This window comes from Streptopelia decaocto (genome assembly GCF_964273445.1).
Source record: "Streptopelia decaocto genome assembly, chromosome: 8".
NCBI lineage: Eukaryota > Metazoa > Chordata > Aves > Columbiformes > Columbidae > Streptopelia > Streptopelia decaocto.
In genome coordinates, this window is record NC_138662.1 from 20670315 (window position 1) to 20686031 (window position 15717).

A 15717-nucleotide genomic window follows, 5' to 3' on the forward strand; every position below is an offset into this window, starting at 1 on the left:
TCAGTAAAAAAAAGCTGAAGACGCGAGGCCCCAGTTGGGTGATCAGAAGGTGAGACGGGCTCAAGCAGGCGGCCGATACCTCCCTTGAAAATCCGAGGGCTTTTGGTTGAGCCAGGGGGTCCCTGGGCCAGAGAGCTCAGCCGCTTCAGTGCTCAATGCAGCTCCTCTTGCGTTGCCCCAGATTTAATTACTACCCTGCTATGGGATTTTTGCAGTAGCTGTGAAAGAAGCTGTTCCAGCTGGTTATGAAATCAATCACACCTCTCAAAAAATGGCATGTTTCTAATGAACCGCGGATTCTTCTGGTTTTATTCCTGGGTTACTTCGCTGTATCTGCTGCTTCCTGGCCCAGAGCCCGTGTGGGTTCTGGTGCCAAGATCCCGGGTTTGGTCTCCATGGTGCAGCCCTGGGACTCTGTGCAGCGTCCAGGTCATAGAAACAGTGTTAAGAAGCAGATCCAGCAGTCACCAGCGTTCAGGGACAGAGTTCCGTGGGGTTCGGTTTGGTTTTTGAATGACCTGGCTCTGTTGCTCCTTGGTATTTGTTTTGTCCCGAACCCCCCATTTCTCTGTCTTGTTCTCAAGTGTCCTTCGGGCCTTGGTGAGGAGAGCGTGCTGGCTGTGGCGCCTCAGCCTGCGCACAGCGGGCAGTGAGGTGAATTCCCGGGCCCGGCGGTGCGGGGCCCTGGCCTGGGGAGCGGCTCGGCCCGGCGGACTACACTTCCCGGCATGCCGCGCTCCGCCTCGCCCGGGGCGGCCGGAAGCCACGGCGAGGCCGGATGTCCGACCGCAACTACACCCCCCATCATGCACTAGCGGCAACCGCCCGGCCGAGCGGGGCGCGGAGCGGGCGCGGTGCCTGCTGGGAGTTGTAGTCCGTGCCGCCGTTGGGCGCTCGGGCCGTGCGGCGGAGGGCGGTGCCGCCGCCGGGGGATGTGGCGAGCGTGACGTGATTTTGTCCGCGTTGGAGCCGGGCGGCCGGGGCGAGCGTGACGTGGCAGAGAACGAGCGAGCGAGGTTTCCCGGTCGCGCAGCAGCAGCTCCGCCGTCCTTGCTGCCGCCTGCGCCTTAATAAGTCGGCGCCGCCGGGCGAACGCCGCAGCTCGGCCGCCTCCTCGCTCGCGGAGGGATCCGCCGCGCAGCCCGGCGCTCGCCGCCCTTCTCCCGCCGCCTGCGCCGCCGCCCAGCGCCCGCCGGAGCCGCCATGGGCCTCACCATCTCCTCGCTCTTCTCACGCCTCTTCGGCAAGAAGCAGATGCGCATCCTCATGGGTAAGGGGCGAGCGCGGCGCGCAGCCGCCGCCCCCCGGAGCTCGGCGGCCGCAGCCGTTCGGCCCAGCCCGGCCGGGCCCGCCCGCTCCCTCACGGGCGCGGTGGGGGAGGGGAGGCCGCGGGCTCCGGGCAGGGGAGGTTTGTCCCGTCGCGGGGTGTGGGAGCCGGGACACCCCTGTGTCCCCTTCCTCAGGGCTTGCGAGGCCGTGGGAAGTGAAGGAGCGGCGGGGAAGGGGCGGGATGGCGGTGTGGCCGCCCTTCCTTCTCCGCCGGCCGCTCGGCTCCTTGTCCCCCGGCCGCGCTGGGCAGTGAGGGGCAGAGCCGCCGGGCGGCCCCTTCCCCGGCACCTGCGTTTCCGCTCGCGTTGGGCCGGAGCACAACGTAGAACAAAGATGGAACTGCGGGAGGTGCCGCCGGGGCCGCGGGGCCGAGCGGGGCGGCCCCTGCGCGGTTCGCGCCCCGGCTGCCCCGGCACCGGGACTGTCCCCGCAGAGCGGGACAAAGCCGGGTGTGTTCAACACCGAGAGATAAAGAAACTGCCGTATAATGGCCGATTTTCGGTAACTACGGTGCCTGTGTCTCTTGTGAAAGGCCGTTTCAATACAGCATCTGTGCACTTGAATTCTCCCGAACTTCATGCACTAAACCATGAAACCCTTTAGGCTGCTTTTTTTTCTTTCTTCAGTGTTTACTTAGTTTTACTATCTGTCCATAATTATTCATTTATAATTAGGCTGCAGTTCTCTTGACATGGACTGTGTTAAGGTTTGAAGCCAGTGGCTCTTGAAGATTGTTACTGCAAGATTATAGTGGAGAAGGTCAAAGCCAGCACACCCTGCTTCTGTATTTCCTCCCCCGCTTCAGCTCTTCCACCCACCTGCCCACCCCCACAAGATTTGTGCACAAACAGATCTTAACCCCCTAATTTTTCTCATATTCTGTTACCGAGTGTCTGGAACTTGATTCATGGCCATTGACTGAAGTGGTTTGTCCTAAGAAATTACACGAAGTGCTCATTTTGGTGTAGCCGGCAACAGAGCTGGGCCCTGACCATGAAACTGGGCACGATGCTGATCCTTAACGCTGCCTGGGTGTGCACAGCAGACACAGCAATGCAGCTTTTTAAATTATAATGTTCCACGTTCTCCATACATTTTGTGATGACAGGATTCTTTATTGCATGCACAGTAACTTTTATTGTATCTTGTCTGTTTGAAATTAGAGACGCTTTATCCATTTCAAAATAATGTGAGTAATTTTTGTCTTCGAGACAACTTAGTACATCTGTTGGTTTCAAGGAGGTGATTTGACTGTCTCACAGCCAGACTCTTCCTATGACTCGAAATGAATGAAGTAAAATCTTCAGATGAGCTTGATTGTAGGATGAGACAGTGTCTGTGCGAGAGAAGTGGTATAAAGGTAAAAGTGAAGAAATACAAACCTGTAGTAAATTGGGATTCATTAATTTTATTACTTTAAGCTGGCTTTTGATTGTAACATGAATGTCATGATGTCATGAATCGGTTACATGCAGTAGAAGCTCCCCCTCCACACCCCTTCTCTGAATATGGGAAATATTCATTTTGGAAGCAGCAACACACTATTCTATAGTAAATTTTGGAAGTCTCAGTCTGACAACCAAAATCTCTTGGTGTTGATGTGGGTTCTGTTTTAGAAGTCAGTTCTCAATTTTTCTGCATCTGTGGTTTAAATGCAGCTCTGTGCTGTGATAACTAAGGCAGCTTAATAATCAGCCACCGAGGAAAGCGGGTGAATGAGGAAGGTGATGTGGTCACAGGGTGGTGTTCCCAGGCCAGGTGAGCTGCGATCTGGAGGTTGAGAAGCGCCTGACAGGCTGTGAATAAAACATTCTGAGGAGTGAGGGGCTGGGAACCACGCTGCTCGTGACAGCCACACAAAGCCTGGGAGATGGGTTTTCTCCAGCTACAGGAAGAGGATGTTTGACTCAGTTTAAAGATAAATGGTTGCAAGTGCTTCTCATTTGTACTTTGTTACCTGAATGCTTTGTGGTACTGCTGCTGTCATACCCTACATCAGGATTCTTGCTCCTCAGCCCTGTCAGTGGGCAGTAATGCAGCAGGATCAGAGTGAAATGTGGAACTGGAAATTTACATTATTTGGGGGTTAAAGACTTAGGTTTTAATCTTGATTATTAAGTCAGCTTCAGCTTTCTGGCATGGAAGTAGCTCATAGATTGACATTTAGTGTTCCACTGCGAATGTGAACGTGTGGTTACTCTTGGACTACTACAAGCAATAGTTACACTTCCTAGCAGCTCAAAAGATTAAATCTGATTTGGTGCTCTAGAATTTCTTGTTCTAAAAAGAGCAGTACATGGCGAATTGGTGTAAGAAGAACGAATGGAGGCTATGCTCTTGATGACTTGCTTGTTGAGACTTCATAAGATTTGCAGTTTGGCTAAAAGAGGCCGTTTTTGAAAACAGGGTGCTGGTGGTTTGCAGCAGTTGCCTCCCCTCAGTGAGAAGCCGCTGTCCCAGGTGTGCAGCCAGAAGGAGCAAACCCGTCTCCAGAGCTCACCTGCCTCGGTGCAAAGTCCAGCAACTCGGGTAGATCTGCGGATAAGAGCGGATTTGAGCAGCCGCGGTCCCTGGGCGCTGTTTGCACAGCTCACGCCGCCTGCCAACCCGCCGCGGTGGCCGCGGGGCGGAGAGCCGGGCGGTCAGCGCTTCAACTGGGGAGAGCTGAGAAGTCTTGAGTAGTTTCTACTTTCTTAACTCTGAGTCATATCTTCAAATGGTTCTCGGTACCATATGTGTATTCTTTGAAATGAGACTAGCTTTTTTTTTTTTTTTGGTGTTATCTATATCTTTAGTATAACCCCTAAATACACTACATTTATGTAGATGACACCATCTCTTTTTGGTTGCTAATTTTAACAAATCCTGTCAGGGTTTGTTCTACTGATAACTGTTTGGGGGTTTTGGAGGGTGGGAGGAGAGTTTGTATGTAGAACTTTAACTGATGGTTTGCTAAACGATCTTAATGTTCATTTACTGGAAAACCATCACATATAATGCATATATGCGATACGTGTTTTCTTGTAAAGATGTAGGCATCCTACCAATGATAACGGTGAGCTGTGTGAGAATAGCATTCGACTTCAAGCTTTGTGCTATGAAGAACATTGGTTTTCAGTATCGGTAGTGTATTTGAGGTTTTCAGAGTTCGCGTAAAGCGTTTTCTAAGGCTTCCTGACACGTTATTGCTCTGGGGAAACGCTCACATTGACGAGTTTCATGGCTTGCAAGCTCTTGTGAAACTTCTGCTGCATCCTGTATTTTTTTGGTTGGTGCTTGTGTGTCGTTCTAAAAGAGACCAACACAATAGCAAACTCAAAACTCTGACATTTTAATTTGAGCGTTTGGGGAGTTGCCACCTCTCAAGGAGCTTCGGTTTTGATGGCAGCTTTCATTTTTCCCCTCTGCTTCCACATCATTAACAATTAGAAAAACTTGTTAACACGCAGTGGCAATAGCAAGGAAGCTGCATTGGCCTGTATAATCCTGTTCACAGCATCAGAATGTAGGACAATTACAGATAGGGGGTTTTAACTAGTTTGCTGTAACAGCAGTTTGTGTCTTGAGGAGGAGTGTTTTTTTAAGAGTTGGGTTTCATTCTGAATAAGCAGGTAATTTTGAATTCCATTTCATTGCAATGCTGAGGAAACAGTTCTCTTATTAATAGTCAAGTCATCAAACCACTTGAAGCTTAATATATTGTGGTCAACAAGTACGAAATTAACTCAGCACTTAAGAATGTTATCAAACAAGGATAACATTTGTTTTCTTGTGCAAGTATTACTTATTATTGGAGTTTTTTTATTTTTGTTTGGGCAAAATTTTGTTTCCTATTTTAAGTTTTGCAAATAGACGTACTGTTTATTTAGGGAATTATGTGTTAGCGTTAGATTCTAACAGAAAGAATTCTGTTCTTAGTTGCCCTTATCTGTTCTGAAATAGTCATCAATAAGCAATTGCACAAGCAGGTGTAGGGAGCTACGGTGTGTGCCTGTGATGTTAGTGATGCCTCTCAAAAAATCTCTCTGAGGCTCCAGTTTGTGGTGGGTTGTTTTGTTTGGGTCTTTTTTTTAAGGATTACTTATTTACCGTGTAGCTTACACTGCAAACCAGCAAGCTTAAGGTTTGTTGGAGAAACACAAGAGCAAATTTCAGTGCAGAAGGTCTTTAAAGTGGATGCTCCTGAAGAAAGTGTCCTAGTGGATCTCCATGAATAAAGTGATATCCCAAAGAAGAGTTACAGCCCTTGGAGTACACCTGGAGGGACAACAGGAGTGTCCTAACGTCCGTGTCTTTGTCAGTGCAAAATAAATGTTTTGGCAAAGGGATAAGGGGCTGGAATGAGGGAGACTGAAGTGATTTCTGTGGATAAAGCCAACTCCTGTAGGTTCGGTTGCGTGTGAAACCGGCCATAGCTGAACACTGAGTGAGCGAGACCTTCCCCAGCGTGGGTGCCGAGTAACAAACGTGATCGCTCACAAACTGCGTGCTGCTGGTTCCTGAACATTTAAAACCATCCTGCCTTAGAAGAGACTGTCAAAGTGAATGAGGAAACTTCGGTAACACAAATGCTAATTGCTTATTCTCTCTTGATGCTGGGTAGAGGAGATGGGGAGAAACAAAGTAGAATATCAACAATGATTTAAGAGCGTTTGAAAAGTTTTCTGCTCAGAAAAGCACTCTGCATGCAAAATGGAATATTTCTGTATTTTTAAATACGACTGTCATATTGTGAACTAAATCAAGTTTTCTGTTTATTCTAGTTGGTTTGGATGCTGCTGGTAAAACAACTATTCTTTATAAACTGAAACTAGGAGAAATTGTCACCACAATTCCTACTATTGGTAAGATAACAAATTCCGATATCTTATTTCTTGTTACTCTGAATTTGTGTTGTAGAGTCGGGCTTGTGAAGAGTGTAGGGGTTTGTGTCTTTGCTGTTAGTGTAGGAATCAAGGCAAACGTGGTGTTTCTGGTTCCGCCCCAACAAAACTGCGTCAGAGCAGAATCCCGTTGTGACCATGGCCGGTAGCTCGGGGTACAGGACCCAGTTAAGTACCAGTACTTCCCCCAAACACCACGTGGATCAAAGTCTTGCTGAACCAAAGGTGGAATTTATTGGTTAATTTATTATTTCTTTCCCTTCAGTCGATTTTCTTCTCGATCTGGCAATTCAGTTCTCATAAGTTATTTCATATAAATTTGGGATAAATACAACTTAGGTAGTAACTGTCTTTAAGATGATTATAATTACGTTTTAACACTAGTGTGAACTATTTCTAACTGCTTGACTCTTTTTTTTCTTTTAGGTTTTAACGTGGAAACAGTAGAATATAAAAACATTTGTTTCACAGTTTGGGATGTTGGTGGTCAAGATAAAATTAGACCTCTTTGGAGGCATTATTTCCAGAACACGCAGGTAGGAGCTCTGAGATGGTAACCATTGAAGGCCTGTTTTCTAGGGTCTTGTTATACACAGGCAGTTGTTTTCTGTCCCTTCGTGTCAGAAAGGCTCCTCACTCCTGCAAAGCTCGAAGGGATGCCCAGGTTTTATTGTAGGTGAAGCTGGTCTGTCACCCTGAAGGGGTCGGGTCTAGTCCTGAGGCTGAAGGGTTGGGGATCCCTGGGGGTTCTGCAATGTGCCAGAGCCCCTGGTTGGTTCGGGAGGAACTCACCCAATCTGCCCTATCTGTGCTTTGATCTATTTGAACTGGCATTGGCGTATACGTAAGAAATGTTGTGGGCTAAGCACCCTTCTGCATATTCTTTTTTCTAATCAGCCTCAAAATCTACAGCTTTACTGTGCTATGTCAGGGTATTCAGTACGATGAGTATCTAAAAATATCAAGATCTTGTTACTGATTGATTAGAAAGCATCAGCTTCATATCGATGGGACCGCTGTCATTTTTGGTGACAAATGCGATTCTTTTAGTTGACAAGTAGTGAGGTGTGTTGCTTATCAGTATCAGGAAACTTTGGGACTGGATTTTTGTTTTCTGTGTTGAGTATAGAATTGTTTCCAAGAACCTTCTATGTAGCGTAATGGATGCGATTGGTGCAGAAAAACAGGGAACTGTGGATTGACAAAAAGGAGCTGGCACAGTACAGTTGTGAACAGAGTAGTACTGCAGTTCAGTTCCTTTTTCAGCCCTATTACAAAACATTTTTAAAAGATGCTTCTGTTTTCCTGAATGATAAAATGTAAGGTTTTCAGACCAAAACTACTGGTGTCTTGTCTTTTTTTAATTGCAAACTGACTCATGCACTGATTTATAAACTGACATATTTTTTTAATTTAGGTCTAGCTTTATTTTGCAGTTTAAATGTATTATGTAGTCGTTCAGACAAACATCTTGCATTGCTTAAACAGTGATTTCTGACAAATTTGCATATCTAAGAGAGGGGACAGTCACAATATTCAGAGTTTATTTGTTTTAAATAATACCGTATGTTTCCTTTGTTTTTTTAAAACTGCCTATCTTCTCACAGGGCCTCATTTTTGTGGTAGACAGCAATGACAGAGAGAGAATCCAGGAAGCCGCAGAAGAGCTGCAGAAAATGGTAAATGTCAATACCTTGTGAAATATAATTGTTACACTTGGTCGTGGTTTTGATAATATTCTGGTAATTCTGTGTCACATAGTGCAGCGTTGTGACTGCAGCTGTGTAGAGCTTTAGCTCAGAACCACTGACGTGTCAGAATGTTCCTTCATAAAACATGAAGACAAATGCAGCAGATTAAGAAAGAACATCTTACTTGTAGGAGATGTTCTGTTGGGTACTCGTTGGATTTCAGTAAGTACTTACTAATGACTTCATGAACAAGAATGAGTGTTTATAACCCTTAAATCAGTGTTCAGCTTTCTTTAGTGCTTGTTGAAGTAACTGAAGTACTTAAGTGGGCTGATTGAATAACGTGAGGCTTTTTTCTGTAGCTCCAGGAGGATGAGCTGCGAGATGCGGTGCTGCTGCTGTTTGCCAACAAGCAGGACCTGCCCAATGCCATGGCAATCAGTGAAATGACAGATAAACTAGGGCTTCAGTCTCTGCGTAACAGAACTGTAAGTGCTAAACCTCCGGGGTCCTGAACTCTCGTCTGCCTTAATTATATATCATAAACATAATCTCATCGTAAAGGGAAGTTTTCATCTACTTCTGTAGAAAGATTCGTGGGCCTGCTATTAAACTCCGTAGTACGTAGTTTAAGGTCCTTGTTCAAGGTAAGTGATTAGAAGTATGATCCAGTGTGTGCAGCTCTTGCAGGTGTTTCATCTCTGACCTTTTCCTGGAAAAATACAGATATTCCAGGCTGTCACTGAATACAGCTCTCAGACGTGTTTGTGGGCTTTCCGTGGGGATGCTTCACAGAAACCGTCTGTCATTCTCTAATACTCGCTTCATGTCTGTGTCGACACGCTAAGATTACATCTCTGCAAGGTGTTTTAGAAGTACGTTAATTTAGATAGTTCCATGTCCATTTCCTGAAGAGCAGTCTTTCAAAAACAAGGAGCTATTTTTCAGCTTATAAACCAAATGCAAGTTCTGTATTTGTTTCTCAGTGCATTAAACAGTGTCCTGGCATTTGTGGGCCAACACTGAGCGTTTGGGTCGTGTCTGAATCCCACCTACTGATATATACTTTCCAAAAGTTGTGAAAGTACCATCTGTTCAACATTGACTCTACTTACAGTGCAAAGCAGTGTTTGACGAACACTATTAGAGCGTGTCCAGGCATCACCTACTGTGATAACATAGCTTGCACTCCTGTCAGTTTTTAAGTGTAACGTTGTGTGTGTTCTGCGTTGACAGTGGTATGTCCAGGCTACCTGTGCTACGCAAGGAACTGGTCTGTACGAGGGACTCGACTGGCTGTCAAACGAGCTCTCGAAACGTTAACTCCAACTGGATGACTCTCACCAGGGACATGTTTGATATAAGTGGTCTAGGCTTGTTACAACAAAATTAGTTTGCATCTTGGTTATTACAGTATCTGGAACTGGTATTTGGGCAGGATCTTACAGCGTTTCAACTTATTTTGTTGCCAATTATTGTTTACCGAGCTACATGTTGCAAAGGTAGCAATATGCTTGGGTAAAAATCTCCTTAACTTGGAAAAAGTGTATCTTCTGATTTTATTCCCTCGTTAGCCTAAATGCCTGAATATAGTTATTGTGACATCTTTCCGATCTGTTTTGAATACTCTTTGAGCCCAAATAAATTAATGTTTTAAATTTTTTTCTCCCCGCTACTTTTAGTTTACTGATGCCCTGTTTCATTCCTCAGACAGTCTGCTGATTTAACAAATGTAGCATTCCGTATGTATTTATTTCTCTCCCTTGCCAAAAAGAATTCCTAGTACTGCTTGTTCCAGCCAAGGACATGCTCTAAAACACTATACGAATCTACTGCACTGAGGAACAGTTCATTAAACCTTGGGTTCTACCAGCCCAACTTGCCTTTGTGTGAATTGGATTTGATGGGTAGAATAGTTCTGTGCTGGTTGCGAAGAGCTCATGTTGAGGTTGTTTTTAATATTCAGCAGATTGTCTTCCTTTATATTGTATCTCTTTTTTATGTTGCATGTTGCTTTTTGGTATCAGCCTGACTATTTTTGCCCAGTGTATAATAGTTCTGCTGAAGTTTTACTGTTTGTTGGTGAACATATCTTCATAAAGAAATTTTGGAAAATTCATCAAACTCAATGGATTAGTTTCTTCATAACCCACTTGGAATTATTCCTAATAAAATGATAAAATGTATAGTTCTGTGTATGCTCTTCTTGATTCCTGAAGTAGTTTAACCTGCAGGTTAATCACTTATTTTTTCTTGCTCTACTGAGCTTTCCTGCAGCTTGAATGTGAACATCAGTCTCAGATTTTTCTCTTGTTCAGGACCATGTATTCAGGACATGGGAAGTGGGCAACAAAGTTGTCTATGGTACAGTAGAGCAGTGTCCTCAAGACTTGGAGAGTTCTGTAGGTGTCTTTTGAAGTTGTAACTCTAGAATTCCTTTTTAAGATGTCCAGATATGAAAGAAACAGTTACAAAAAGTGTAATAAAACAAATTGGAACTACCTGGAAAGCATGCATGTCTGCCTCATGCTTGTATCTGCACTGAGAAACCAGCCTGGGTTCTGGCAGGAGAATCACCAGTTGTGGTGGTGGCTAGAACATTATAAAAATGGTGATAGTCACCCCAAAAAATCAGTTCTATGCAACTAGTACTGTCTACTGCCATGTTTCTGGCCCCTTCTACCTCTGTAGTATAAAAGACTTAATTTAAATGTGTTTTTGAGACTGCTGCTACTAGGTATTTTGAAGTGTTCTTCTGCTGCATGGGTGCACATATGGCCCAATCTTCCAACTGAAATATTCTATTAATGTCATTAGGAACCCAAAGCACGATTTCATTGCACAGTCCAGCAGGTACCACCGCAAGAGCCACGGCCAACAGCCCTCAGCAATACACTAAAGAAAGTGACTCCCTGGTTCCAGTAGAAAACAGAGTTGGGTGAGTGCAGGTGAGTAGCTGTGCAAGTGTGGGGTCCACAGCTCCTGTCAGCCTGGGTGGACTCACTTTGCCACGACACACACTAGTAACTAGAAAAAAAGACAGACCCTTGAAAAGGGAACTTTATTGGGTGAAAGAGGGAGATCTAGTGAAATGGTTTTCAAATGCTGTTTAACATGGACCAATGATGCAGGGAAAGAAGCTTGTTAAATGATCCAAGCCCTCCAACACATTCAGTGACGGTACAGATAAAACACATTTCCCCACACCCAAATGATCTCTTAGAAAACAGGGAAGCCGAGGCTATTTCTAGAAGGAAAAAATGTGGGTAAAAGCACTAGTAAAAATTTGGGCCTTTGTGTGCAATAGAGGAACAAAATAGAACAATTGTGGTGAAGGTCTGTAAGTCACTTGAGTTTCTTTTTAAAGAAACTCTGATCTCCCTGCAACCAGTCCCTGACAGTTAATGAGCATCTTCTCAGAAGGTAGTAGGTACAAGTACATTGTTCATCCCACTTACTAAAAAGTAATGGTGAACACACCAATTTCTGGACTTAATTTTAAGAATTGTCAGGACAGTAATGACAATGAGGTTGATCAACTCAACCCATTTGTTTTCAGGTTCTGCGTTTGGTTCTGAATTGAGCAGGGTTCAGTTTGTACACTGTCATAGAAATCAGATTAAATTAATATCTTTTATCAAAATAATTCTTAATTCTTTAAAAACACGAATAAAAAGGTATAAGATAATCCAATTTTCAACCCCCCTGTCTTAAATATGTTTTTCTTACTAGGATATAAAAAGGGAAGGGAAAAGTCATGCAAATATTCTGAGCAGTGTGATAATACTCAGAACCATTAAACACATGAACTTTTCAGTAATTGTTCTGACTTCCCTTTTGGTAGCCTACAAGCCAGGGTGTAAACTCAGTTCAATTCCATTTGAAAACCTCGAAAAGCACCACGCAAGAGCTCATTTATTTCCACTTCAAGTCACACACTAGTGCTATATGATCAGAAGGATGTGAAACGCTTGGCAAAGCCTGATGCGTTGTGACTTCTTCATGACTGGGCAGCGGAATGACCTGTTCAACCTCCAGAGCGGTTCTGTCGATGAAAATGTAGTCCAGGCAGCCGTGGAACCCCCCCACGTAGTTCGTGTAGGCGGGCTCCCCGCAGGCGCTGAGCAGCTGCAAGGGGTGGCGCAGGGCCATGCTGCACCGCTCGTCCTCGCCGCTGGAGCCCCAGTCCTCGTGGTCCTCGGCCACGCGGCCGCTGCTGATGAAGCTGTACGTTCCCGACGACGGCGTGCTGTTGAAGTCTCCGCAGAATATGATGGGAATGCTGGGATACAAATCGCACGCTACGTGCCTGATGTGAGACAAGGCTACGGCGATTTGGATGAGACGGATGTTCCCACCTACGAACATAAAAACCTGTTAAATGCTTCACAGTAACACTGGAGGAATTTTCGAAGTTGCTCTTTAGGCACCTTCCCTGCGCAGCTCTGAAACAATGATCTCATTGCAAGGTTTCTGTGCGCTAGACTTTAGAATAGTTTTCATAAATAAAGAAGTCTTTGAAGTTTGTGACTATGAAAGTTTTAGAGTGGCAATGATTTAATTTAAACACACATGCAAGAACTCTGAACCGTGAACATCACAGCAGCTTTCCATTGGGGGGGAACCATCATAACAGTGTTCCTACAAGGCACAGAACCAAACCAAGACTGATTTAAGAGAGAAGAATTTCTTCTAAAAGCTCCTGGAGCCCGATGTGGTTGCCGTTCTGGCAATACCCCAGTGTACGTCCTTCAGGTACAGCAGACGGGGAAGCCGTGAGCACACACAAAGCCAGCTCTGTTTCACGGTCTGCTCTGTGTGCAAATTGTGTGTAACATGACTTGTTCTCAGCTGCATTTTACTGACTTCCAGGCAGACTAGAACAATCTGACTCTAAGGAAAATGAAGAAATAATCAGACAGAGCAGCCTGGCTTGATGCATCTAGACAAGAAGCAAGGCAGGAAACCCTGCACTCCAGAAGAAAAGGTTACAGCTGCAAAAGAGCGGGGGGAAATCTGTTCTCCCCAGGAAGGGAAAAAACCTTTACAAACCCAGTTATCCTACATACAGGAACATGACAAAATTACCTTTTGGGTGCCAGTAGAGATGGGTATTGGCTACACAGATCTTCCTGGAAGGATCGGTTGTAGACTGAAGAACTGAAACCTTCAAGAGAAAAAGCAATCTTTGATAAGCCTTAAATGAAGAGGTTATATATATTCTTAAAATGCTTATGCCTTTATGGCAATCCAGCTCCAAGAACTGACACTTATAACTGATAAACAGTACAGCTCCTAATTCAAGTCTATTTATCTGGTCTGAGTATCAGCCAATAAATATATATCCAACATTATCAATACATCCAGGTATTTGACAAACATTCTTTTTGTTAATAAGCATCTGGTTTGGCCATATTCTTTCCTTCAATCCATTCCATATTTTTTCATGAGATGTTCCTAATGCTGTACCATTCTTAACTACTTTTATTTTCTATTCTCCCACCTCTGCAACAGAATCGGAGCTGCATCTCTGGTTTCAGCAAGCAAACCAGCATTGCCTAGTTGTTAAACTGAACGCAAATTCAGAGTTGATTTCAGTTATCAAGGGCCGCCCGTTAGTCCTACTCAGTCCATGAGCAGGAAACTCACCAATGAGCGTCTCTGAAATTCCTGACACAGATGTTGATCTTACACATCTGCAGTTACACAAACCCACCAGCATCAATACGCTCACAAACTCATCCGACTGTATTTCTCTCCCTACTGTCACTTTGTGTAGTGGCATCATTAAGGCAAGCGAAAATAACTTAATCTCATTTACAACTGATTTATAAGATTTAGGTTTTATCAAATACATATTCTGACACATGAGAGTAAGGAAGGAGTGAAAAGCTTGGCAGCCAACACCACCAACCATGAATCAAACCGTGGCCTAGAACCTCAACAGAGGTTCATCTTAAAGAGAATAATTTTGCCTTTTTTACCAAATTTTGCTAATTCCATATACCCAGTTCAGAAAAGTCTCGATATCTTGTTCTTTCTCCTAAGCTGCTGTTCTGCTCTATTCATTACCCTGGCCAACAGAGAAGGTATCACTGTTACGTATGTTTGACGCTCAGCAAACCCAGCGTGGCTGCACCTGCCAGCGGGAAGCGCGAGGGGAAGGAAAGATGCAGAACATGCGCAGGAGCCGGTACCTGCAGCACAGATGATCTCTGCAGCACCTTCTCCTGCACCAGGGGGTACTTGGCCAGCCTATCGCACAACTCCTTGTGCAGCGGGTCCGAGAGCAGCGCGTCGCTGAACGCTATGTCGTGCTGGCTAAGGAGGCTGAACTTGGCCCTGCGGTAGAAAGTGGCCAGGCCTTCGTGCTGCTTCTCCTTGATCCTGAACAGCCCTTCGAGTCCAAAAGCATCCAGGGCCGGAGCCAAGCTGTCCACGAACACAGACTTATCCACCTCTTGCAGGCAGATGAGGTCGGCGTTGTAACCCGCCAGCTCCTTCTTGAGGAGGTTCTGCCGGTAGTCGAGCTCCAGGGCGTACGGGGCGCAGTAGGGGTAGAGCACGGTGCGGGAGAACTCGGTCTGGGCGTAGGTGTCGGCCAGGATGTTGTAGGAGACGGCGCGCACGGCGCGGTCCCCGCAGACCCTGCCGGTGTAGAGGTGCCGGGGGTCGAAGGTGCAGGCGCCGGGCCCGGCCTCCACGGGCCCGCTGCTCTCCACCTCGCAGGGCGGCCCGTAGCGCTGCGCCCCGTCCCCGGGCGTGCAGCGCAGCTTCAGCCGCAGCCCCACCAGCGCGTTGGACGGCGTGAAAACGCGCTCGGCGGCCGCCGCCTCCACCCAGCCCGGCCCGGCCTCGCTCCCCGCCGCCTCCCCGCCGGGCGCGGGCCGCCGCTCGCGGTACCAGCGGAACAGGCAGTGCTCCGGGGCGGCGAACTCGGCGCTCACCTTGGGGCACACGGGGAAGCCGGCGAGCAGCGAGCGCGGCAGCTGCAGCTCGGTGAGCGCGGGCGGGTTGCGCTCCACGCGGTACCGCGCGGCCCCGATGTGCAGCACCGAGCCGTCCTGCCAGGCCGCCGCGTTCGGCACCTCCGCGCCCACCGCCGCCCCGTCCCGGGAGAACAGCCGCACGGCCGGCAGCGCCGCGGCCTCCCCCGCCGGGCCGCCCTCCGCCCGCGCCTTCTTGCCCTTCTTGGCCGCCTTGGTAGGGCCCTTGGCGGCGTTGGTGGCGATGCGGGCCAGCGCCCGGCCCAGCGGCTCCGCCTGGTCCCGCTGCATGTGCTTGGCGCTGCCGTCGGGGAGCACGAACCGCAGGCTCAGCTTGGGCTCGGAGGGCACGCAGCGCACCACGGCCCGCTCCATGGCGCCGGCGGGCGGGCGAGCCCCGCCGGCCGGGGAGGCGGCGGCCGAGCCGCGGAGCCTCCGGAGGGCGGAGCGGAGTCGCTGCCACATGGGGCCGGCGCCCGGGTCCCGCTTCCGAGAGGCGCGACAGGAAGTGACGACACGCGCCGGCTCCTCGCGGGGGTGGGCGGAGCTACGCCCCCAAGCGGCGCTGCTCGCGCGGCGCAGCCAACGGTTGCAGCTCGCGCTTGGGCCGTTGCCGGCGCGCGGGAGCGTTATCGCCTCAGCGCGGCTGAGGTGCCGCCGCCGCTTTGCTCTCGCTCTCTCTCCTGTGTTTTTGACCCATTTCTCAGCGATTAACCCGCCCGCACGGGCCGAGACTGGCTGGAGAAGCAGCGGGGTTTGTTCCCTCAGCAGCGAAACCCGTCTCCTCAGGAGAGCTCTCGCGTCCCCTGGCAGACGGCTGCCGGAAAG

At 47.6% G+C, this 15717-nt stretch overlaps 2 protein-coding genes across 2 annotated transcripts; one reads left to right on the forward strand and one right to left on the reverse strand.

Moving 5' to 3' along the window:
- Positions 1-920: 920 nt before the first annotated feature.
- On the forward strand, positions 921-10089 carry ARF4 (ARF GTPase 4). Its single transcript, XM_082060298.1, has 6 exons — positions 921-1270; positions 6093-6173; positions 6639-6748; positions 7820-7891; positions 8266-8391; positions 9140-10089. The coding sequence occupies exons 1-6, from the start codon at positions 1204-1206 to the stop codon at positions 9224-9226; spliced, it is 543 nt and encodes a 180-aa protein (XP_081916424.1). The 5' UTR covers positions 921-1203; the 3' UTR covers positions 9227-10089.
- Positions 10090-10931: 842 nt separating this feature from the next.
- On the reverse strand, positions 10932-15375 carry PDE12 (phosphodiesterase 12). The gene is made up of 3 exons (XM_082060295.1): positions 14101-15375; positions 12992-13070; positions 10932-12261 (listed from the first exon to the last, which is right to left on the reverse strand). Exons 1-3 carry the CDS (start codon positions 15352-15354, stop codon positions 11819-11821), a joined length of 1776 nt encoding a protein of 591 aa, XP_081916421.1. The 5' UTR covers positions 15355-15375; the 3' UTR covers positions 10932-11818.
- Between the last annotated feature and the right edge of the window lie 342 nt (positions 15376-15717).